At 39.7% G+C, this 27,905-nt stretch overlaps 1 protein-coding gene across 3 annotated transcripts; it reads right to left on the bottom strand.

Moving 5' to 3' along the window:
* Positions 1-27,213, bottom strand: LOC133545057 (cysteine/serine-rich nuclear protein 1-like). Of its 3 annotated transcripts, none has more exons than XM_061890362.1 (5): positions 27,061-27,213; positions 15,124-15,299; positions 12,600-12,847; positions 6,151-6,393; positions 1-2,556 (listed from the first exon to the last, which is right to left on the bottom strand). In XM_061890362.1, the coding sequence occupies exons 2-5, from the start codon at positions 15,287-15,289 to the stop codon at positions 1,684-1,686; spliced, it is 1,530 nt and encodes a 509-aa protein (XP_061746346.1). In that variant the 5' UTR covers positions 15,290-15,299; positions 27,061-27,213; the 3' UTR covers positions 1-1,683. The 3 variants fall into 3 exon arrangements, with proteins under 3 accessions (XP_061746346.1, XP_061746347.1, XP_061746349.1); XM_061890363.1 differs by lacking the exon at positions 27,061-27,213 and adding an exon at positions 17,962-18,115; XM_061890365.1 differs by lacking the exon at positions 27,061-27,213 and adding an exon at positions 17,250-17,940.
* Between the last annotated feature and the right edge of the window lie 692 nt (positions 27,214-27,905).

Here is a 27,905-nt window from a genome sequence, read left to right on the forward strand (position 1 = left end):
TCACTGACTAAATAAAAACGTTTAATTCATTATTACAGTACATAAATATATTCGAAGGCATCCAAAGATTTGCTACCAATTTTAAATTAATAACCTACAATCTAAAATATATATTTTTTAAATATTTATACTTAATAGTGGATTTTTTTTCTTCTGTAGGCAATATTTTAGTTGATATTTTGTGAGACAGCTGCTACTGAACCAAGTAGCCTTAATTGGGAGTCCAATAGTATTTGTGGAAATTAAATAACAGCAAAGCACAAAAGTTAATTACATACAAATATGGCATACATTACAAAAAAAAGATACAGAAGTGTGAGTTCTCTGGAATAAAATATTTAGAATGTCAAAGAAAAAAAATATATATATACATATGCAGAAGGAAGGGGATTCATACGGGCCCCGCTTGTCGTGTTTTACCCGACACATGAAACCTGATAGATTGGGATTTGCACTATCCGCTTAAGCCGCCAGATGGCAGTAGAGTGTTGAATATCTTAAGATGTGTTTTGTGGCAATTCAAACTTTGACCGCAGCGTCAGTTGCTACGTAAAGTGGCGCTTTCCATCATTTTCAGCAGATTGTACCACAAAATTATTAACCCCACCCCCACCCCCCTTTCTCTCACACGAGATCCACCTACAAATGAATGGGGCCATGTGAAATTCTTATATATATAAATAAATAAATATATATATATCCATCCATCCATTTTCTACCGCTTATTCCCTTTGGGGTCGCGGGGGGCGCTGGTGCCTATCTCAGCTACAATCGGGCGGAAGGCGGGGTATGTATGTATGTATGTATGTATATATATATATCTATATATATATATATAGATATATATATATATATATAAAGTCTCATGATTGAGGGAACCCCTCGTGAAACAGTTCTGTAGAGATGAAGTAGTCTTGTGATTTTTCCCACACCTACATATATATATATATATATACACACACATTCATATGTATATATATATATATATGTGTATATATATATAAATATACACATATATATATACATACACATACAGTACATATACACACACATATATATGTATATATATATATGTATGTATATCCATTTTCTACCGCTTATTCCCTTTCGGGGTCGCGGGGGGCGCTATATATATATACACATACAGTATATATATATACACATACATACACACGCACGTGTATACATACATGTATACACATACATATATGACCCCAAAGGGAATAAGTGGCAGAAAATGGATGGATGGAACATATATATATATATATATACATCTATACATATATCTATACATATACATGTATATGTGTACATGTATATATACAAATACATTTAGATACATATATATGTATATATGTATCTAAATGTATTTGTATATATACATGTACACATATACATGTATATGTATAGATACACACACACGTGTATATGTATTTATGCATAAAAATATATACATACAGTATATGTAAACATATATGCATACATATACACATGTAATATATAATTCCTATAAATACAAATATAATATATATATGTAACATAAATACATACGTATATACATAAACATGTATACATACATTATATACAGTATGTATACAGTACATATATATATATATATATATCTGTTTAATATTTTCTAAAACTGTGTTTTTGTCATATACAAAACAAAAATCGTATATTTTTCTATGCGAGCTGATTATCGTAAGGCTGCTGTGGGCTGGGCTCGGTCAGGCCCATCAGAGACTCCAGGAGGTAGGCGCTCGATTCACAGGCGGGCAAATAAACAGAACTGATCAGCTGAAGATGCCGGAAGCTGTGCTCTTTGAATGAGCTGTGCAGGGGCCCCGCAGGATAGTCGCTGTCAAAGAACTCCAGGTCCGAGTCCGAGGACAGACTGGGGTCCATATACCCGGAGGAGCGATAGTCCAGAGTCGGGGAGGGGGTGTTCGGCAACCCTTCCAGGGAATCTTCATCGTCAAAAATTCCCCTGGCCGGGTTGGCGTTTTCGTCCAGATAGTTTTTATTGTTTGCTGGATGCGCTCCCACGCCGTCAGGACTTCTAGACGTGGTTCTATTGGGGGTCCGCGGGGCTGCCAGGAGTCTCAGTTGGTCACACACAGAGTAGTTGTTATTGTCCGAGTCACAGATGCTTAGGGCGCAGGGCCCCCCTTCATGGCCGGCAGCGTCGCAGTCGGAGGACGAGCAGGAGGACTCGCTCATGTCGCTGCTGCAGCTGGTGTCTTCCCCCGCTGAGCGCTCCGGCAACAGAATAAAGGACGGGCGGGTGGGAAGAGTAAGATTATCTTCCTCCAAGGTGAAGCCCAAGTAGTTGCAGGGCGCAGCCGTGGCCGGGCGGGCCTCTTTGAGGTCTTCCGGACGACCTGATCGCTCCTCGTCGCTGCTCGCCGCTCCGTCCTGCAGCCGCCGCTCTAACTGCAGCCGCGTGACGGTGTGGATGTAATGTGTCTGCACGCGTTTGGAGTCGAACTCCACGCGGCCCGCTGCGTTCCCGCAGCTGTCCTTGGCGCAGCCGCAAGGGAAGGTGAAGCGGTCCACCTGCGGGTGAAGGAGGACACGTGGAGAAAGTTTAAGAGCTTGGACACATTAAATCGGATTAAAAGTGTTTTGTGTAAACATGCCATTTGGAATATTCTAACGCGATCACACAAATTGAGATCCCAAAAAAAAAGTCGCAACCCGTTCATAATCGCAATTAAACAGCTCCATTTCGAAAAGAGAGGTAAAACAAAAGTAGTGAAAAAAAATCATCAAAGAAATACCGTGATAACGTTGAACTAGCAGCAATGCACAAAGTCATGTTTGGTTAGAGTGGAAGTCACTGATTAGTCAGCGCCTGCAGTGAGTCAACTCGTCCAAAAGATGGCGTGTATGTACAGAAATATTTAACATTTTATTTTGTAAATACCTCATTTTACAACATACTGGTATATATCTGCGGCTTATAGGCCGATATGGATAATATATGAAAAAAAAAAATGTTTTTCTCTAAAATTTAGTGGGTACAGTTTATATGCCGAAATAAATTATATATATATATATATATATATATATATATATATATATATATATATATATATATATATATATATATATATATAAAGACATGCACCTGGGGATAGGTTGATAGGCAACACTAAATTAGCCCTAGTGTGTGAATGTGAGTGTGATTGTTGTCCGTCTATCTGTGTTGGCCCTGCGAAGAGGTGGCGACTTGTCCAGGGTGTACCCGCCTTCCGCCCAATTGTAGCGGAGATAGGCACCAGCGCCCCCCCGCTACCCCAAAGGGAATAAGCCGTAGAAAATGGATGGGTGGATGGTTATATATACACATATACATATGTATATATATACACACACACACATATATATATACACATATTATGGTATATATATATATATATATATATATATAAAATATATATATATATATATATATACATACATATACACATACATATATACAAACACATATACATATATATACACATGTATATATATACACACATATAAACATATTGTATATATATATATACACACACACATACATATATATATATATATACACGCCCACACACACACATACACAGATATACACATATATATATATACATATATAAACAGACATACATACACATCTTATACACACATATATATATATATATATATATATATATATATATATATATATATATATATACATATATGTACATATACATACATATATACACAAAAATATATATACATATATATAAATATATATATTCATATACATGTACATATTCATATATATGTATGTATTGTATATATATATATACATATATATATATACACATATATATACATATATACACATATTGTATATATATATAGACACACAAACACATATACATATATATATATATACACACAGATATATACATATATATATATAGACATATATAAACAGACATATATACACATTTTATACACACATATATATATATATATATATACACACATATATGTACATATACATACATATATACACAAAAATATATATGCATTTATATACATATATATAAATATATATATATATTCATATACATGTATATATTCATATATATGTACGTATGTACTGTATATATATATATATATATATATATATATATATACACACTGTTGCTTTTATAAAGTTTTGTCTTTCCTTTTTTAAATACTGTATAATAACTGCTGTATATACCGTGAATACTCATGAGTGCGCATTATGTATTCCTAATTAGTTTTCCATTGCGTTTTCCTTTTTTTTTTTACAGTGTGTAAAAATCAACACCGCAACCACAAAAAAGTTAACTAATCACGATTTAAAAGGCCTACATTTTCACAGATCGACAAAGATATAGAAAAAATATATTATTATTATTATATCATAATCAGGATTAATTCATTATGAATCACATATATTTAAGCACACCTTAGTCACCCTTTAATCCAATATAGTAAGGCTACCTGAGGCTGAGCCAATCAGTGGCCACGATACTGAAGAGTGCTTTCTTTTGGGTTTGGTCCCCTCTAGTGTGATATTGATCATTTTACTTCATTTAGCCATTTTTATGCTTGAAAATGCTTCATTTGGGACCAAAAATTGTATGCTTTAAAAAAAAATATATATACATTTCCATCCATCCATCCATCCATCCATCTTCTTCCGCTTATCCGAGGTCGGGTCGCGGGGGCAACAGCCTAAGCAGGGAAACCCAGACTTCCCTCTCCCCAGCCACTTCGTCTAGCTCTTCCCGGGGGATCCTGAGGCGTTCCCAGGCCAGCCAGGAGACATAGTCTTCCCAACGTGTCCTGGGTCTTCCCCGTGGCCTCCTACCGGTTGGACGTGCCCTAAACACCTCCCTAGGGAGGCGTTCGGGTGGCATCCTGACCAGATGCCCGAACCACCTCATCTGGCTCCTCTCCATGTGGAGGAGCAGCGGCTTTACTTTGAGTTCCTCCCGGATGGCAGAGCTTCTCACCCTATCTCTAAGGGAGAGACCCAAACTCATTTGGGCCGCTTGTACCCGTGATCTTATCCTTTCGGTCATAACCCAAAGCTCATGACCATAGGTGAAGATGGGAACGTAGATCAACCGGTAAATTGAGAGCTTTGCCTTCCGGCTCAGCTCCTTCTTCACCACAACAGATCGGTACAACGTCCGCATTACTGAAGACGCCGCACCGATCCGCCTGTCGATCTCACCATCCACTCTTCCCTCACTCGTGAACAAGACTCCTAGGTATTTGAACTCCTCCACTTGGGGCAGGGTCTCCTCCCCAACCCGGAGATGGCACTCCACCCTTTTCCGGGCGAGAACCATGGACTCGGACTTGGAGGTGCTGATTCCCATTCCGGTCGCTTCACACTCGGCTGCGAACCGATCCAGTGAGAGCTGAAGATCCCGGTCAGATGAAGCCATCAGGACCACATCATCTGCAAAAAGCAGAGACCTAATCCTGCAGCCAACAAACCAGATCCCCTCAACGCCTTGACTGCGCCTAGAAATTCTGTCCATAAAAGTTATGAACAGAATGGGTGACAAAGGACAGCCTTGGCGGAGTCCAACCCTCACTGGAAATGTGTCCGACTTACTGGCGGCAATGCGGACCAAGTTCTGACACTGATCGTACAGGGAGTGGACAGTCCAGTACCCCATACTCTCTGAGCACTCCCCACAGGACTTCCCGACATATATATATATATATATATATATATATATATATATATATATATATATATATATATATATGTCTTAATTAGATTATCCAGAGAATAGTGCTGGATACCGTGGTAGAGCGCAATATATGTATGTGTGGGAAAAAATTACAAGACTACTTTATCTCTACAGAACTGTTTCATGAGGGGTTCCCTCAATTATCAGGAATTTTTTGATGATTGATGATCTGATGATTGAGGGAACCCCTCATGAAACAGTTCTGTAGAGATAAAGTAGTCTTGTGATTTTTTCCCCACACACACATATATATATATATATATATATTGGTGAAGCCACCATATTTGAAGCGTGATGTGGCGAGGGGACGACTGCAGGAGTTGGGAATCGGTGTCAACTTATTGACTTCCTGTTGTGCTCCCACAGATCTTACCTGGCACTTGATGCCCGCCAGGCTGCAGGCGCAGGTCTCGGGCTCACAAAAGCCCTGGCAGTCGCACCCGCAAGCCTCTCGGGACAAACGCAGCGCGTGCAGCTGCTTCTTCTCCTCCCGGTCGATGCGCTTCACGCCGGCGGCCAGCAGGAGAGCCTGCCGCTGCTTGGACGAGTACGGCTGTAAGGAACCTCCGCCTTCCAGCTCGCCGTCACCGAGGTGGGCGTCCTCGTTTGCAACCGGCTGTAACGGGAACATAATGGCTCAAAAGGCGTAAAGAACATAATGTCATGGCTGTCTTGAGTTTCCAGTAATTTCTACAACTCTTTATTTTTTTGTGATAGAGTGATTGGAGCACATACTTGTTGGTCACAAAAAACATTCATGAAGTTTGCTTCTTTTATGAATTTACTGAAAACGTGACCCTATCAAAAGTATACATACAGCAATGTTAATATTTGCAGGGCACGCTAGAGCCCGGCCCAAGATGGCGGCAAGGAGGCGGAGAATGCGGCCGAGCGGAGCGGCGGGGCGTGCCGGGAGCAACGCCACAATCGAGTTCTGGTGCGTGGATCGCGCACCTTCAGCCAATCAATCATCAATCAATCAAAGTTTATTTATATAGCCCTTAATCACAAGTATCTCAAAGGACTGTACAAACCACTACGACTACGACATCCTCGGAAGAACCCACAAAAGGGCAAGGAAAACTCACACCCAGTGGGCAGGGAGAATTCACATCCAGTGGGACGCCAGTGACAATGCTGACTATGAGAACCTTGGAGAGGACCTCAAATGTGGGCAACCCCTCCCCCCCTCTAGGGGACCGAAAGCAATGGATGTGGAGCGGGTCTAACATAATACTGTGAAAGTTCAATCCATAGTGGCTCCAACACAGCCGCGAGAGTTCAGTTCAAGCGGATCCAAGACAGCAGCGAGAGTCCCGTCCACAGGAAACCATCTCAAGCGGAGGCGGAAACCATCTCAAGCGGAGGCGGATCAGCAGCGTAGAGATGTCCCCAACCAATACAGGCGAGCGGTCCATCCTGGGTCCCGACGAGCGGTCCATCCTGGGTCTCGACTCTGGACAGCCAGTACTTCATCCATGGTCATCGGACCGGACCCCCTCCACAAGGGAGGGGGGGACATAGGAGAAAGAAAAGAAGCGGCAGATCAACTGGTCTAAAAAGGAGGTCTATTTAAAGGCTAGAGTATACAGATGAGTTTTAAGGTGAGACTTAAATGCTTCTACTGAGGTGGCATCTCGAACTGTTACCGGGAGGGCATTCCAGAGTACTGGAGCCCGAACGGAAAACGCTCTATAGCCCGCAGACTTTTTTTGGGCTCTAGGAATCACTAATAAGCCGGAGTCCTTTGAAGGCAGATTTCTTGCCGGGACATATGGTACAATACAATCGGCAAGATAGGATGGAGCTAGACCGTGTAGTATTTTATACGTAAGTAGTAAAACCTTAAAGTCACATCTTAAGTGCACAGGAAGCCAGTGCAGGTGAGCCAGTATAGGTATATATGTATGTATATATGTATATAAAGGTATATACAGTATAGGTATATATGTATGTATATATGTATATAAAGGTATATACAGTATATATGTATGTATATATGTATATAAAGGTATATACAGTATAGGTATATATGTATGTATATATGTATATAAAGGTATATACAGTATAGGTATATATGTATGTGTATATGTATATAAAGGTATATACAGTATATATGTATGTATATATGTATATAAAGGTATATACAGTATAGGTATATATGTATGTATATATGTATATAAAGGTATATACAGTATAGGTATATATGTATGTGTATATGTATATAAAGGTATATACAGTATATATGTATGTATATATGTATATAAAGGTATATACAGTATAGGTATATATGTATGTATATATGTATATAAAGGTATATACAGTATATATGTATGTATATATATAAAGGTATACACAGTATAGGTATATATGTATGTATATATGTTTATAAAGGTATATACAGTATAGGTATATATGTATGTATATATGTATATAAAGGTATATACAGTATATATGTATGTATATATGTATATAAAGGTATATACAGTATATATGTATGTATATATGTATATAAAGGTATATACAGTATATATGTATGTATATACGTATATAAAGGTATATACAGTATATATGTATGTATATATGTATATAAATGTATATACAGTATATATGTATGTATATATGTATATAAAGGTATATACAGTATATATGTATGTATATATGTATATAAAGGTATATACAGTATATATGTATGTATATATGTATATAAAGGTATATACAGTATAGGTATATATGTATGTATATATGTATATAAAGGTATATACAGTATATATGTATGTATATATGTATATAAAGCTATATACAGTATATATGTATGTATATACGTATATAGAGGTATATACAGTATATATGTATGTATATATGTATATAAAGGTATATACAGTATATATGTATGTATATATGTATATAAAGGTATATACAGTATATATGTATGTATATAAAGGTATATACAGTATATATGTATGTATATATGTATATAAAGGTATATACAGTATATATGTATGTATATATGTATATAAAGGTATATACAGTATATATGTATGTATATATGTATATAAAGGTATATACAGTATAGGCGTAATGTGATCAAACTTTCTTGTTCTTGTCAAAAGTCTAGCAGCCGCATTTTGTACCAACTGTAATCTTTTAATGCTAGACATGGGGAGACCCCAAAATAATACGTTACAGTAATCGAGACGAGACGAGACAATCAATAAATCTCCTCTGGCTGTATGAAAGGGCAACAGCGGAGGAGGGTGAGGCTGAAGGAAGTGGAGAGTCCGCAGCAGTGGCTGGAGAGCAGAAGCAACAGGAAGCAAGATACAAGAGACGGAGAAGCGGCCGACTAAAGCGCGGACCGGAGAGCGAGAGACGAGGAGCGAGCAGCGGGAGCGGCGCCGGCGCAAAAGACATCCTTTATAGCAAAATAAACGAGAGTCAAACCTGCGAAAAGCAATGCCCTTCCTGGGTGGTCTGTGGAACCCGCACGACGACGGCTTAAGTCTGACACAATGTCCCTTGGCAAAATAGGCTGAGATCGGCTCCAGCACCCACCCGAAACCCCAAAAGGGACAAGCGGTAGAAATGGATGGATATCCCTTGGCAAGTTTCACCGCAATAAGGCGCTTTTGGTTGAATTTTTGACCACTCCTCTTGACAAAATTGGTGCAGTTCAGCTAAATTTGTTGGTTTTCTGACATTGACTTGTTTCTTCAGCATTCTCCACACCTTTAAGTCAGGACTTTGGGAAGGCCATTCGAAAACATTCATTCTAGCCTGATTTCTTTACCACTTTTGGGGGTCATTGTCCTGTTGGAACACCCAACTAGGCCCAAGACCCAATCTCCGGGCTGATGATTTTAGCTTGTCCTGAAGAATTTGGAGGTAATCATCCCTTTTTTCATTGTCCCGTTTACTCTCTGTAAAGCACCAGTTCCTTGGCAGCAAAACAGGCCCAGAGCATATCGGTCGCGAGTTCAAACCCCCCCGGCCGAGTCATAACAAAGACGATAAAAAAAATGGGACTCAGTACCTCCCTGCTTGGCACTTAACATCCAGGGTTGGAATTGGGCGTTAAATCACCAAAAATGATTCCCGGGCGCGGCCACTACTGCTGCTCACTGCTCCCCTCACCTCCCAAGGAGTGATCAAGGGTGATGCAGAGAATAATTTTGCCACACCTACACTGCAAAAAGTCAGTGTTCAAAAACAAGTGAAAAAAAATACAAAAATGAGGTTTATCTTATTTGAACGAAGCAAAATTATCTGTCAATAGAACAGGAAAATTTGGCTTGTCAAGACTTTTCAGAACAAGTAAAATTAGTTAAACTCAATAAACCCCAAAATAAGTATATTCTCGCTAATAACAACTGTACTACTATAGAAGTATTTATTTTCTATTGTTTCATTGAAAATAAAACAGCAAAGTCCATTTGGCTGTCATCTGTTTCAATACGAGACAATTGTGTCAAAGTCCTCATTTTTTTTTATGCTTGAAATAAGAAATAATTACTTTAAAAAAGTAGTTTTATACTTGTGAGTGTGGATGACACAGCTTTGCAACACTTGATATTCTAGTTTCAAGCATGTTTTACTCAACATAGGTCATCAAATGTCAGCAACAAGCTGAGATCATTTAGGACCATAACCCTTAAAACAACATAAAATCTGCTTAGTGAGAAGAATGATCTTATCAGACAGAAGATAAGCAAATATCACCTTTATTTGAAATATTTAATCTTACTTAGATTTCAGTTTTTGCAGTCTATTGTGTAGATCAATTTGGGCAATGCGATTGAAAGGTTGTATCTAGATTGGTCTCCCAAAGCTTTGGTAATAAAATATCAAAATGAGCAACACTGTCTCGGATTGATTCATAACCAGCTTGTATGTCATCGAACCAACCTGGGAGGTGCCTGGCAGAAAACCGGGTCCAACGCAACAGTGACAATCATTGGTACTTTAACTTAATACTACCACCACCATGCTTTAACGGTAGGCATGATGTTCCTGAGTTTAAAGGCCTCACATTTTCTCCTCCAAACGTATTACTGGGTATTGTGGCCAAACGGCTCCATTTTTGTTTCATCTGACCACGGAACTTTCCTCCAGAAAGTATTATTCTTATCTTTGTCCATGTGATGTCAGAAAACCAACACATTTAGCTGAACTGGACCAAATTTTGTCAAAAGGAGTGGTCAAAAAAATTCAAGCAGAAGCTTGTGGATGGCTACCAAAAGCGCCTTATTGCGGTGAAACTTGCCATGTAAGCAAATATTATTAGTGCTGTTTGTAAACTTTTGACACATTTTCAGTAAAACCATAATAAATTCATAAAAGAACCAAACTTCATGAATGCTTTCTGTGACCAATATGTGCTCCAATCACTACATCACAGTGGTTCTTAACCTTGTTGGAGGTTCCGAACCCCACTAGTTTCATAAGCGCATTCACCGAACCCTTCTTTTGTGGAAAAAAAAATAAAAATACGTTTAAAATTCAAGACAAAGTTATATGTTTTTTTTTCATGTTGCATGAACATCACCTTGTTCAAAGAACAAAACCAACAGTGCATGAACTCACAAGAAATTATCCATCCACCCGTCCATTTTCTACCGCTTATTCCCTATGGGGTCGCTGGTGCCTATCTCAGCCACAATCGGGCGGAAGGCGGCGTACACCCTGGACAAGTTGCCACAACAAATTACACACCTGCAAATCGGTGTGACTTCTGCTGTTGCCGAATCCATGATACGCCGATATGGAGAAATTTTTAAAGTTGCTAAACCTCCCGATTTTTCCGGGAGAATCCCGAATTTCAGTGCCCCTAACGCAAATCTCCCGGGGCAACCATTCTCCCGATTTCTGTAACGATATTGATATTTAGCATCCTCTCCAACCTGTCGTCACGTCCGCTTTTCCTCCATACAAACGACGTGCCGGCGCATTCACGTCATTTCTGTGGCTTTTACACACACATAAGTGAATGCAAGGCATACTTGGTCAACAGCCATACAGGTCACACTGAGGGTGGCCGTATAATAATAATAATAATAATGGATTGGATTTTATATGGCGCTTTTCTATTGTTACATACTCAAGGCGCTCACAGAGAAGTGGGAACCCATCATTCATTCACACGATGGTGGTGGTAAGCTACATCTGTAGCCACAGCTGCCCTGGGGTAGACTGACGGAAGCGTGGCTGCCAGTTTGCGCCTAAGGCCCCTCCGACCACCACCTGTCATTCATTCACCAGTGTGAGCGGCACCGGGGGCAAAGGGCCAAGTGTCCTGCCCAATGACACAACGGTAGCGATTTGGATGTCAATAGGTGGGAAGCGAACCTGCAAGCCTCCGGTATAAACAACTTTAACACCGCTACAAATATGCGCCACACTGTGAACCCACACCAAAGAAGAATGACACATTTCGGCAGAACATCCGCACTGTAACATAACATAAGAAATACCCAGAACCCCTTGCAGCACTAACTCTTCCGGGATCTACAATATACACCCCCGCTACTACCAATCCGCCTACCTCAACCACACCCCCTCTCCCCATCTCCCGGTCTCTAGGTTGGCAAGTATGGATGAGTCTTGACTAGCTCCACCGAACCCCTGAGGCCGACTCACTGAACCCCTAGGGTTCGATCGAACCCAGGTTAAGAACCACTGCTCTATCACAAAAAAAATAAGAGTTGATTGAAAACTCATGACATTATGTTCTTTACAAGTGTATGTAAACTTTTGATCGCGATTATATGGAGCTAAGAAGAGGCTTAAAATGTAAAAAAAATAAAAATAAATGAGTGCACTAACGTCGTCTTCCCATTCTTCCGGTCTCAGGCGGAGCAGGCGCGCTTGCCTGCGCCGCCGCGCCGCTTCGTGCTCCGCCACCGTGTACCTGCGGAGGGCGCTATGCTGCCGCCTCATACCCAGCGTGGCGCCGCCGCGGCGGGGCACGCTGATGAAGCCTTGGCAGCGGGGGAAACTGAACACCGTCACCTGGTCGAAGCGCACATGACGCTGCCCGTTTACCCGCCGGGGCTTTTTCACGATGGAGCCAACTGTGAAGAGAATCAAAAATAATTTAAAAATGGGATTAGTCCGATAAAAAAAACAAAAACAATAATTTAACAGCACTGATATCTCGATATTTTGTCCGTAAAGTAAAAACAAAACCGTCCTAGTTACCTGAGATACTAAAATAATGACTTACAAAGTCAAATTAATGACTTGATGTAGGTAAGCGTTTCCAATGAGCGTTTGAAAAAAAAAAAAAGGAGTTAAAAGTGGGGCCACATGCTGACATATGCTCAACTCCATCCATCCATCCATCCATTTTCTGCCGCATGTCCCTTTTGGGGTCTCTGCTTAATCCATTACAGCATTTGTAATTTAATAAGGCGCGAGGGAGAGCGAGAGGGAGAGGCAGACGACGGGGGCGACCGAAAAGAAACCCGAAAAATACTTTTCTTATTAGAAAATAAAGAAAGTCAACACTGCTCAAAGTCATGTCCTTCCTTGGTGGTCCCTGGAACCCGCACGACGGTGAGAGTCGTCCACATTTGGCGCCCAACCTGGCTGGACCACCAGAGGCGGGGGAGGATGATCCCCTGTGGGCTCTCGTAGGCGCACTGGCCGGCCTCGCAGCAAGCAGCTGACAACAATGCTGGCTCCTGCAGGGGTTGGCGGACAAGGTGGGTGGGGGTGGGGGGGGGGACGGCGAGGGGCTCCCCAAAGAAGAAGTTGATAATGAACAAGTTGAAGAAGAAGAAGATGAAGAAGAAGAAGTTGAAGAAGTTCAAAAAAATTATACAGAAGAAGAAGAAGAAGAAGAAGAAGAAGAAGAAGAAGAAGAAGTTGAAAAAGTTCAAGAAAATGACACAGAAGAAGAAAAAGTTGAAGAAGAAGAAGTTGAAGAAGTTCAAGAAAATGATACAGGAGAAGTTGAAGAAGTTCAAGAAAATGATAAAGAAGAAAAAGACAAAGACGAAGAAAAAGACAAGGACGAAATGGAAAGACAAAGACGAAATGGAAGAAGACAAAGACGATATGGAAGAAAATGAAGAAAAAAAAGAACAAGCGAAAAATGAAGAGAAGACCGGGGGCACAGGTGGCCGTGACAGTCATTTCCCGCCCCTTTAAGAAAAGGAGGTGGGAGTAGGCTCAGCCGGTCGGAAGCCCGGATTTCGTCTGGCGATGGAGGACTGTGGAGAGGCGGTGCCGACAGTCCGACAGAGAGGCAGGCCCAAGATGGCGGCAAGGAGGCGGGGATGGCCAGCGATCAGGTGCGTGGATCGCGCAGCTGTATAGGATTAATGAATCCTCTCGCACTGTTTAAAAGGGCGGCAGCCGTGAACGTCGGGGAGAGAAGTGGAGAAACGACGACGGAAGAGAGCGAGAGGGAGAGCGAGAGGCAGAAGACGCGGGCGACTGAAAAGAAACCCGAAAAAGATTTTTCTTATTAGAAAATAAAGAAAGTCAACACTGCTCAGAGTCATGTCCTTCCTTGGTGGTCCCTGGAACCCGCACGATGGTGAGAGTCGTCCACAGAGGTACTTGAATTAAAAAAATGTCCACACTGACAAAAGGTTGAGAACCACTGGACTAGACAAAGTCATAAATAACTGCGGTTGCAAAATATAAAGCGCATTAATTTAAACAGAACTTGGACCAGGATTTGATTTTATAGTAGAAAAAGGAGAAGACATTCCTGCAAAATCTTCTGTTGCTAGCAAATAAAACAGCAGGGGGGTGGGGGGTTAATAATAACACTGCACTGAGGTGATGTGCCAGGTTACTCTTTAGTTTAACAGGTTGGCTTAAAAAAAAAAAAAAGGTTGTCTGACCTTCGCACATCAGCGAGGAAGAATTCTTGTCCCGGCAGACGGCAAACAAGTGAAGCCAGCTGACTAAGCTTATCTCGGGCCTGTGTGTGTGTGTGTGTGTGTGTGTGTGCGTTAAAAAAACAAAAAAACGCGGCCTCTGTTTGCATGGCGACAGCTTGAAAAACAACATGCCTGAAACAGTAACACGCCGCGCTAAATGAATAATGTTTGCACGTCCAGTCAAGCCATTTTGCACCTGCGCAAGGCGATAAAAATAGATTCTTCCACATTCAAATAGATTCGGAAGCATGCAAATGATCTTCTGCACAACCGGACAGAGCGTTCCCGCCCCCCCGCCGCTATCACAACAGGCCTGAGGTTAGCATTTTCATATCAGTAAGTCATAATAGGGCTGCTGCAGCGCGATAGGAGACACTCCCATAAAACATTCATAGGAAGTGGCCAGATAAGGTGGCCCCCGGCTGTCGGCTGGGGGGGGGGGGGGGACTCACCGGGTAGAGCGCCGGGTGCGGGGGGGCTGTGGGGCGTAAAATCCTCCGAGTCCGACTCCCACTCGGAGGACGCGGGCGAAGAGGTCGGCGGGGAAGGGTGGGTGAGGTCGTCGTCGTCGGCGCCGTCTTCTACTTCTGCAAACTTCCTTTTGAGGACACCTGCCATTGTCGTCGGTCTGCGCAATAAAAACAATGTGCGAATGAAAACCGGGTAAATACACGTGACAATGTGAACACATGAACATGCATTTCTGCATGCAGCGCAGCGCACATATATCAAGAATAAGCAGAGGCAGTAAACGCATAGTTTTCCCCATTGTGTGAATAAAAACGGCAAAAAAAAAGAATTATATATATATACACAATACATACATATATATACACATATATATACACACACATTATATACACATACATACATACATATATGCATACATACATACACACATTATATATACATACATATATATATACATACATACATATATACACACATATATACATACATATATATATACACATACATACATATATACACACATATATACATACATATATATATACACATACATACATATATATACATACATACATATATGCATACATATATACACACATTATATATGCACACATATATATATACATAAGTATATATATATATAAATAAATACATACATACATATATATATATATATATATATATATATACATACATACATATCTGCATACATATATACACACATTATATATACATACATATATATACATAAGTATATATATATAAATAAATAAATACATACATACATAGATATATGCATACATATATACACACATTATATATACATACATATATATACATAAGTATATATATATAAATAAATAAATAAATACATACATACATACATATATAAATATATATATATATATATACATACATATATGCATACATATATACACACATTATATATACATACATATATATACATAAGTATATATATATAAATAAATACATACATACATACATACATATATAAATATATATATATATATATATATACATACATACATGCATACATATATACACACATTATATATACATACATATATACATAGGTATATATATATAAATAAATACATACATATATATATATATATACATACAAATAAGCATACAAATATACACACATTATATATACATACATATATATATACATAAGTATATATATATATATATATATATATATATATATATATATATATATATATATATATATATATATATATATATATATATATATATATATATATATATATATGGGATGCACCGAAATGAAAAACTGGCGTGCACATCACTTGTGCACGCCAGCTTTCCGAGACTCTTATTTTGTTAGCGCAGGCAGCATGAAGCAGGGCTTTTATTGTGAAGATAGGAAATGTGCAGTCGGCCTTTAGAGTTTTGACGGAAGGGACGGCGCGAAAGTCTGTTGAAATAAAAAGTGTTTCTCGCCTTCCTCTCTGTCATTTTTTCCTAATAATGAAGTGGCAGCAGCCAGCGTCATCTCACAAGACCCTCGGGTGCCGTGAATGTCAATCAAGCAAGCTACGGAATTTGCCGCCAATGTTTTTCTTGTAAAGTGTATGGAAGCTGGATGAATTAGATGCCAAAAAGCAACCACTTTCATGTGGTATTGTACAGAAAGGACCACTTTTTTTCTCCTCCATTTGAAAATGTGGGCGTTATCATCATTACTGTCTGATTCCAATCAATGCAAGTCATCAGAATCAGGTAATACACCAACTTATATTCTTGTCTTTGTGAAAGAAAGACATCTATATGTGTTACACATGCTTGTATTATCATTAAACACATTTAACTTGTTTACAAAAAGGTCTCTTTCATAAATAAATAAATATAAATGATATATATAAATGAGGTAGATCCCCTCGAGTTGGTCAATTGAAAAGTAGCTCGCCTGCAGAAAAAGTGTGGGCACCCCTGATCTGCAGGTTATCCATACATCTCTGTGCCATGTCTGCTTTAGCACCGCCGGTAATTAGCATGTTAGCATCGATTAGCGTCGCATGTTAGCATCGATTAGCTGGCAGTCAAAATCAACAAAACTCACCTTTTTGATTTCGTTGACTATCGTTGCAAATGCATCTGCAGGTTATCCATACATCTCTGTGCCATGTCTGCTTCAGCATCGCCGGTCAAATGTGGAGACACTCTGGTACATTCAATGGGGGTCTGGCGGCAGACACTTTGGCATCTTGGGGCCAGTGGTGCAACTTGAATCCCTCCCTGTTAGTGTTGTTACACCCTCCGACAACACACCCACCAGGCATGATGTCTCCAAGGTTCCAAAAAACAGTCAAAAAAACGGAAAATAACAGAGCTGAGACCCGGTGTTTGTAATGTGTTGAAAATGAAAATGGCGGGTGTGTTACCTCGGTGACGTCACATTCTGACGTCATCGCCTCCAGCGCAATAAACAGAAAGGCGTTTAATTCGCCCAAATTCACCCATTTAGAGTTCGGAAATCGGTTAAAAAAAATAGATGGTCTTTTTTCTGCAGCATCAAGGTATATATTGACGCTTACATAGGTCTGCTGATAATGTTCCCCTTTCAGGTTTTAGAACAGCCTTCCTAAAGACCGCCATGACATTATGTTCTTTACGTCAACTTTTGACCGCGACTGTACATAACCTTCGCCGAGTGCTTGGACGATCACGTAGCTGCATCTGCCGGTTTTCAGGCAACTGGTTTGTTTAAGCTAATTGCATAATGATAACACTTTTTGTTTTGTTTTTAACATATGAACTGAACTGTTACTCACAGTCAAGTGCTCGACTTGAGAAGGGGGGAAGAGAAGAAATTAACAGCTCGTTCTCAGCGTTTTCTTCTGGCAGCAGGGTCATTAACATTCCAGCCATTCCTCATGTTTTTGGCGACCGCTGTGAGGAAAGAGAGTATTGGCGGGACTAAAAGGAGGCTTCAAGAAGCTGCAATTTTTTTGGGGAGGGGGGGCGGGAAGATAAATCCAAACGTTGAGGGTTAAAACCATATCAGGGCTTTTCAAGGCGACTTGAGCGTGCTGGAAAGCCGCCTGCTCTTAATCTTGAGATATCTGTCATGGTTTATTGCACAAACGCTGCTTTTTGGAAGGCATGAAAGGCGTGTGTGAGGAAGGCAAAGCATCATTTCTGCTTGTTAAAGGGGAACATTATCAGCAGACCTATGTAAGCATCAATATATACCTTGATGGGGCAGAAAAAACACCATCTATTTTTTTAACCGATTTCCAAACTCTAAATGGGTGAATTTTGGCGAATTAAACGCCTTTCTGTTTAATCGTCTTTTAGCGATGACGTCAGAACGTGACGTCACCGAGGTAACACACCCGCCATTTTCATTTTCAAAACATTACAAACACCGGGTCTCAGCTCTGTTATTTTTGACTATTTTTTGGAACCTTGGAGACATCATGCCTCGTCGGTGTGTTGTCGGAGGGTGTAACAACACTAACAGGGAGGGATTCAAGTTGCACCACTGGCAAGAAATCTGCCGCCAGACCCCCATTGAATGTACCAAAGTGTCTTCACATTTGACCGGTGATGTTTTTTCGACTATTTTTTGGAACCTTGGAGACATCATGCCTGGTGGGTGTGTTGTCGGAGGGTGTAACAACACTAACAGGGAGGGATTCAAGTTGCACCACTGGCAAGAAATCTGCCGCCAGACCCCCATTGAATGTACCAAAGTGTCTTCACATTTGACCGGCGATGTTTTTTCGACTATTTTTTGGAACCTTGGAGACATCATGCCTGGTGGGTGTGTTGTCGGAGGGTGTAACAACACTAACAGGGAGGGATTCAAGTTGCACCACTGGCAAGAAATCTGCCGCCAGACCCCCATTGAATGTACCAAAGTGTCTTCACATTTGACCGGTGATGTTTTTTCGACTATTTTTTGGAACCTTGGAGACATCATGCCTGGTGGGTGTGTTGTCGGAGGGTGTAACAACACTAACAGGGAGGGATTCAAGTTGCACCACCGGCAAGAAATCTGCCGCCAGACCCCCATTGAATGTACCAAAGTGTCTTCACATTTGACCGGCGATGTTTTTTCGACTATTTTTTGGAACCTTGGAGACATCATGCCTCGTCGGTGTGTTGTCGGAGGGTGTAACAACACTAACAGGGAGGGATTCAAGTTGCACCACTGGCCCCAAGATGCCAAAGTGGCAAGAAATCTGCCGCCAGACCCCCATTGAATGTACCAAAGTGTCTTCACATTTGACCGGCGATGCTAAGACAGACATGGCACAGAGATGTATGGATAACCTGCAGATGCATTTGCAACCATTAAGTCAATGAAATCACAAAGGCGAGTTTTGTTGATGTTGTTGACTTATGTGCTAATCAGACATATTTGGTCGCGGCGTGACTGCCAGCTAATCGATGCTAACATGCTATGCTAATCGATGCTAACATGCTATTTACCGGCGGTGCTAAAGTAGACAAGGCACAGAGATGTATGGATAACCTGCAGATGCATTTTCAACGATAGTCATCGAAATCAAAAGGGTGAGTTTTGTTGATGTTGACTGCCAGCTAATCGATGCTAACATGCGATGCTAATCGATGCTAACATGCTAATTACCGGCGGTGCTAAAGCAGACATGGCACAGAGATGTATGGATAACCTGCAGATGCACTTGCAACTATATTACATTTCCTTCCACCCACATTTAATGCGAAACAAACACTTACCAATCGACGGATTTAAGTTGCTCCAGTGTCACAAGATGCGAAAGTCCTGATCGTTTGGTCCGCACATTTTACCGGCGATGCTAACGCAGCTATTCGGCCATGCTATGGCTATAAATAGCGTCAATAGCTATTCGCTCAATAGCTTCAGTTTCTTCTTCAATACTTTCATACTCCAACCATCTGTTTCAATACATACGTAATCTGTTGAATCGCTTAAACTGCTGAAATCCGAGTCTGAATCCGAGCTAATGTCGCTATATCTTGCTGTGGTATTCCCATTGTTTGTTTACATTGGCAGCACTGTGTGACGTCACAGGGAAATGGATAGTGATTTCGAAGATAGCGAAAATAAGGCACTTTAAAGCTTTATTTAGGGATATTAATTGGTTTTAACCCTTTTGAAATTGTGATAACGTTCCCCTTTAAAGAATGTTTGAAAAAAACAAAACAAAAAATGCAACTTTTAATGTTTCTTTCTTTAGAAAATAATAATGAATCAAAATCAATGTCATTAGGAATTATTGAGCTGTTCAAGGCTCCAATTACGTCACATCTAATATTCCACTTTAAGATATTTTTTGGTCAAAATGTTGCATATTTTGTGTTTGCCGTATAAAAAACTGAGCTTTTTTTTTTTTTAAAAGAAGTGAAGTGAATTATATTTATATAGCGCTTTTTCTCTAGTGACTCAAAGCACTTTACATAGTGAAACCCAATATCTGAGTTACCTTTAAACCAGTGTGGGTGGCACTGGGAGCAGGTGGGTAAAGTGTCTTGCCCAAGGACACAACGGCAGTGACTAGGATGGCGGAAGCGGGGATCGAACCTGCAACCCTCAAGTTGCTGGCACGACCACTCTACCATCCGAGCTATACCGCCCCCTAGAAGGGCTTAAAACAGTGGTTCTTAACCTTGTTGGATGTTCCGAACCCCACAAGTTTCATCAAGCATTCACCAAACCCTTCTTTTGTGAAAAAGAAAACGTTTTTTTTTCTTTCTAAATTCAAGACAAAGTTATGTTTTTTTAATGAACCGTTCATGAACGGACAACAAATTACACACCTGCAAATCGGTGTGACTTCTGCTGTTGCCGTATCCGCGATACCCCGAAATGAAGAAGTTTTTAGTTACGTACTTGCCAACCCTCCTGATTTTTCCAGGAGAATCCCGAATTTCAGCACTCCTCCCGAAAATCTCCCGGGGCAACCATTCCCCCGAATTTCTCCCGATTTCCACCCGGACAACGATATTTGGTGCTTTTAGCGTCCTCTCCAACCTGTCGTCACGTCCGCTTTTCCTCCGTACAAACGGCGTGTCGGCGTGGCTTTTACACACACATAAGTGAATGCAAGGCATACTTGATCAACAGCTATACAGGTCAGACTGAGGGTGGCCGTACGCACAGTTACAAATACGCGCCACACTGTGAACCCACACCAAACAAGAATAACAAACACATTTCGGGAGAACATCCTCACCGTAACGCAACAGAACAAATACCCAGAATCCCATGCAGCACTAACTCTTCCGGGATCTACAATATACACCCCCTACCTCCCAATCTCCCAAGTTTGGAGGTATCAAGGTTGGCAAGTATAGAACCCCTGAGGCCGTTTTTCCGAACCCAGGTTAAGAACCACTGGCCTAGAATGAACTAACAAAAACCATAAACAACAATAAAACTTATAATTGACGGATAGAGCTGAAGTTGAGCTCGATATTATGTTAAAAGTAAACAGTAAAAAAATAATTTGAATTTATTTTTTTAACAATTTTGGATCCCCAATAATTTTAGTATGATTTGTTTTTAAGTGTCATTTTTTAATTTCAAAAATAATAATGAATTAAAATCAAATATGAGTTATTGACCTTTTTAGGGCTCCAATTATTATATATTCTGACATATTTCACTTAAAAATTTTATTGGGTGAAATATTGCATATTTTGTGTTTTTCCCCCATAAAAAAACAGGGTTTTCTTTGACAAAAAGAGCTGACAACTTAAATATTTAAAAATGTTATATTGACAGATAGACCTAATGTTGATGTAGGGATTTAAAATTTGAATAATAATAAAAATAATAATACTAAATAATGACACAAAACCAAAACCCTTCCTGGCCCACGGGATTAAGCCTGAGTGGAGGCTTAAATGTATATTTTTTACACATGAATTTGTTTTTAAAATAAAAAACATAAAAATAGACCCCGCTTGCTTTGATTTCTCAGTGTGCGGCCCTCGGTGGAAAAAGTTTGGACACCCCTGGCTTAAAGTCTTAAAAAAAAAACTTTTTTTTTTTTTGTCCTGTCCGCTTATTGCAAACGCTTATTTAAATCAAAGTCAATAACTTGACTTAGTCATTATTTTGTTTTAGTAAGTCGATATCTACTAAGTCAAAATAATGACATACTTCGTATCTCAGCTAACCAGGACTGTTTTGTGTATTTTGTTTTTACTTTCCGGAAAACATATCGTTTGAAAATTGTAGGCTTCTTCATGCGACGAAGCCGGCCTACTTCACCGCAGTCTGTAGTCTATTGCCCCCACAGGCAGCGATGAGATGGAGACGTGATGGTGGCGACAGGCCAAATTACACTGTTCCTTAAACCTTATAAAATGGAGCAGCAGCTATTTTTTATTAATTATTAAATATTAATTGATTATTTAAATAAAATAAAAATAAAACATAAAAAAGCAAAGACACTGAAAAGGTGTGTTTTAGTATATGCCATGGTGTCTGTCGTCTTTTGGACGAGTTTGCTCACTGCAGGTGCCGAAAGTGCCCTTTTGTTTAAAGCTTTTAACCGGAAGTACAAGTGCCGTTCTGTCTTTATAGTTGTCCATAGCGTTTCTACTCATATCGATTCTTTCTTCATCCCTCCAATCTGTGTTTGTAATTTTTACAATATAACTACAACTATTCTGACCTTATTCGTCCAATGTTTGATGTCTGTTGGAGTGTTTTCATGCATATTTGTACGTGCTATCATAGTGTAATGAAGCTAGCTTCGTTAGCATTAGCTTATATGCTAACACATTTGTGAGTTTCTGTGTAGGGCATTCGCAGCTCGTGGGTCCATCACAAGTTTGCACACTGCAGGAGCCGAAAGTGCCCTTCTGTTGAAAGCTTTTAACCGGAAGTACAAGTGCCGTTCTGTCTTTATAGTTATCCATAGCGTTTCTACTCATATCGATTCTTTATTCATCACTTCAAGCAGTGTTTGTAATTTTTACAATATAACTAAAACGAATCTGACCTAATTCGTCCAATGTTTGATGTCTGTTGGAGTGTTTTCATGCATATTTGTACGTGCTATCATAGTGTAATTAAGCTAGCTTTGTTAGCATTAGCTTATATGCTAACACATTTGCGAGTGTCTGTGTACGGCATTCGCAGCTTGTGGGTCCATGATGAATTTGCACACTGCAGGAGCCGAAAGTGCCCTTCTTTTTAAAGCTTTTAACCGGAAGTACAAGTGCCGTTCTGTCTTTATAGTTGTCCATAGCGTTTCTACTCATATCGATTCTTTATTCATCACTTCAAGAGACGTTTGTCATTTTTACAATATAACTAAAACAATTCTGACCTAATTTGTCCAATGTTTGATGTCTGTTGGAGTGTTTTCATGACTATTTATGCGTGCTATCATAGTGTAATGAAGCTAGCTTTGTTAGCATTAGCTAATATGCTAACACATTTGCGAGTTTCTGTGTAGGGCATTCGCAGCTAGTGGGTCCATGACGAGTTTGCACACCGCAGGAGCCGAAAGTGCCCTTCTGTTTAAAGCTTTTAACCGGAAGTACAAGTGCCGTTCTGTCTTTATAGTTGTCCATAGCGTTTCTACTCGTACCGATTCTTTATTCATCATTCCAAGCAACGTTTGTAAGTTTTACAATATAACTAAAACCATTCGTACCTACTAAATGTCCGGAACGGGTTAACAGCGATAAACCAGGGCCGTTTTTGTTCATTACGGTTTTGTGATGTCTAAGCGGTCTTAGCTGGGTAACACAAAGTCCACAAAACTGCAGCCTGCTTCTAACCCTTTCACATCTCCTGTGATGTAATGCACTTCAGATGGATGTTCCCTGTGGGAGCACATCATTTATTTAAAAGGTCCGAGCTCACGTGGAGCTGCGGGAGGAGCGGCTCACTCGCCAAATGGCAATTGTTTATTATTAAGAGTAGCAGCATGCGCGCATTTAACACGGTAATGGAGTCATTTCCTGCCGTGGTGCATAATAACCCTCGTTATGCTGCTCCTTTGTACAAACCCCCTTTCCATATGAGTTGGGAAATGGTGTTAGATGTAAATATAAACAGAATACAATGATTTGCAAATCCTTTTCAAGCCATATTCAGTTGAATATGCTACAAAGACAACATATTTCATGTTCAAACTCATAAACTTTATTTTTGTTTGCAAATAATCATTAACTAAGAGTTTTATGGCTGCAACACGTGCCAAAGTAGTTGGGAAAGGGCATGTTCACCACTGTGTTACATCACCTTTTCTTTCAACAACACTCAATAAACGTTTGGGAACTGAGGAAACTAATTGTTGAAGCTTTGAAAGTGGAATTCTTTCCCATTCTTGTTTTATGTAGAGCTTCAGTCCTTCAACAGTCCGGGGTCTCCGCTGTCCTATTTTACGCTTCATAATGCGCCACACATTTTCGGTGGGAGATGGGTCTGGACTGCAGGCGGGCCAGGAAAGTACCCGCACTCTTTTGTTTCACGAAGCCATGCTGTTGTAACACGTGCTGAAATAAGCAGGGGCGTCCATGAAAAATAAGGCGCTTTGATGGCAGCATATGTTGTTCCAAAACCTGTATGTACCTTTCAGCATTAATGGTGCCTTCACAGATGTGTAAGTTACCCATGCCTTGGGAACTAATGCACCCCCATACCATCACTGATGCATCGATAATAGTCTGGATGGTTCACTTCCCCTTTGGTCCGGATGACACGATGTCGAATATTGCCAAAAACAATTTCAAATTCGGACTCGTAAGACCACAGAACACTTTTCAACTTTGCATGAGTCCATCTTGGGTGATCTCAGGCCAACATGTCAGCCGGCAGGTTTCGGTGAGAAAATGGTGGTAATAAGTCGGCTCTTACCGTAGACACGAGCATAGCTCGTGTCGTTCCTCCTGCAGCTGTGACTTTCTTGGCTCCTCCGTTGCTTCCCTCAGAGCCACTGGCGGTCACCACTTTCAGGTATGACTATATAATCTCACTAAAACACTAGTAACACAATAAGCAGATAAGGGATTTTCCAGAATTATCCTAGTAAATATGTCTAATAACATCTGAATCGCTCCCACTGCCCTTGTCTTTTTTTTCCTCTCTTCTAGTCCTTCACTCTCATTTTCCTCATCCACGAATCTTTCATCCTCGCTCAAATTGATGGGGGAATTGTCGCTTTCTCGGTCCGAATCGCTCTCGCTGCTGGTGGCCATGATTGTAAACAATGTTCAGATGTGAGGAGCTCCACAACCCGTGATGTCACGCGCACATTGTCTGCTACTTCCGGGACAGGCAAGGCTTTTTTATTAGCGACCAAAAGTTGCGAATTTTATCGTGGATGTTCTCTACTAAATCCTTTCAGCAAAAATATGGCAATATGGCGAAATGATCAAGTATGACACATAAAATGGAGCTGCTATCCCTTTTTAAATAAGAACATCTCATTTCAGTAGGCCTTTGATGAGTATGACTTTATAAAGTCAATATAGCTTATTAGGTTTCTTTTTGAACATTTTCCACTGGATTTGTTTCAATGAAAAAAATTTGCCTGGGCTAAAAAATAAAAAATAAATAAAAAAAAAAAGCCCAAACTGTCATAGACTACATCAGGGGTCACCAACCTTTTTGAAACCAAGAGCTACTTCTTGGGTACTGATTAATGCCTTCGAAGGGCTACCAGTTTGATACACACTTAAATAAATTGCCAGAAATAGCCAATTTGCTCAATTTATCTTTAGTAAATAAATCTATATATATTTAAAAAAAAAGGGTATTTCTGTCTGTCATTCCGTCATACATTTTTTTTCCTTTTACGGAAGTTTTTTTGTAGAGAATAAATGATGAAAAAACACTTAATTGAACGGTTTAAAAGAGGAGAAAACACGAAAAAAAATGCAAATAAATTTTGAAACATAGTTTATCTTTAATTTTGACTCTTTAAAATTCCAAATTCAACCAAAAAAAATGAAGAGAAAAACTAGCTAATTCGAATCTTTTTGAAAAAAATTAAAAAAATTATCTATGGAACATCATTAGTCATTTTTCCTGATTATGATTAATTTTAGAATTTTGATGACATGTTTTAAATAGGTTAAAATCCAATCTGCACTTTGTTAGAATATATAACAAATTGGACCAAGCTATATTTCTAACAAAGACAAATCATTATTTTTTCTAGATTTTCCAGAACAAAATTTTTAAAAGAAATTCAAAAGACTTTGAAATAAGATTTAAATAGGATTCTACAGTTTTTTTGGATTTGCCAGAATATTTTTGGGGAATTTTAATCATTATTTCACAAAAATTCTTCGTCAAAAAAACAGAAGCTAAAACGAAGAATTAAATTAAAAATGTATTTATTATTTTTTTACAATAAAACAAATAAATGTACTTGAACATTGATTTAAATTGTCAGGAAAGAAGAGGAAGGAATTTAAAAAGGTAAAAAAATGTGTTTAAAAATCCTCAAATCATTTTTAAGGTTGTATTTTTTCTCTAAAATTGTCTTTCTGAAAGTTATAAGAAGCAAAGTAAATAAAATAAATGAATTTATTTAAACAAGTGAAGACTAAGTCTTTAAAATATTTTCTGGGATTTTCAAATTCTATTTGAGTTTTGTCTCTCTTAAAATTAAAATAGTCGAGAAAAGCGAGACCAGCTTGCTCGTAAATAAAAAAATTGTAAAAAAATAGAGGCAGCTCACTGGTAAGTGCTGCTATTTGAGCTATTTTTAGAACAGGCCCGCGGGCGACTCATCTGGTCCTTACGGGCGACCCGGACTACATAGTGACGTCATCATTAAAAAAACAAAAAGAAAGAAAGAAAAGATAACGGTGTAAAGGTCAGAAAGTGAGGCGACGAAAGGGCATTTAAAGCCGCGGGAGGGCACGGTTTGTGTTCAATTACTCACCAGGGCTCCGGTAGCGGCATAATGACGAAGATGAAGTTTGGAGTCGGTAGTCGGTGTTTGTGTGTGGCGAGCTAATGTTACACTGTAGTCAACGCCTCGGGGTCCTCAAAGAGTACACACCGCGCAGCAAGATAGCAACCCCCCTTGTCCATTTCCGGTTCATAACCCGATAGCGACTTAAGCTACACTTTCGTTGAAGTTACTTGAATAAAAATACACTTTAAGAGTTTTATTATTGTCTTGAAAAGCCAATTTAGTGTATTTGGTGGAAGAATTGAAAATAAAAAAACCGTGCGAGCCACGAACACGCGAAGCGAGAAGCGAAACCCGGCGTCGCGGGTGGGGATACATCTTGCTGGCTATCCGCGCCGCTGCTCTTCGATTCCTGTCTGTCGTGTGCAGCCAACATGGTGACGTAACAGGCAGGCAAATAAACTTTAAACCCTCAAGCTCCGCATGGACTTTTTTTTATCACTTCAACTGTAATAAGTGACCTGATTAAATAGACGCACTCAAACGGGACAAGTGTTCAGATTAGGGACAGTTGCTATGTTATATGTTGCTAATACAACATGATATCAATTAGATGCACATAACCAACTTGGCACGTTGTGTAAATGGTAAATAAAAACAGAATACAGTGGTTTGCAAATCCTTTTCAACCTATATTTAAATGAATAAGATGCAAAGACAAGATACTTAACGTTCGAAGTGGAAAACATTGTTATTTTTTGCAAGAATGTGTTGTGTGCAGGAGGGGGTGACGGCACAGACAACAAGGGGGTAATATTTAGTACTATATTTATGACTATATACACACACATATATAAATATACATATATATA

The sequence above is a fragment of the Nerophis ophidion genome, linkage group LG28, assembly GCF_033978795.1.
Source record: "Nerophis ophidion isolate RoL-2023_Sa linkage group LG28, RoL_Noph_v1.0, whole genome shotgun sequence".
NCBI lineage: Eukaryota > Metazoa > Chordata > Actinopteri > Syngnathiformes > Syngnathidae > Nerophis > Nerophis ophidion.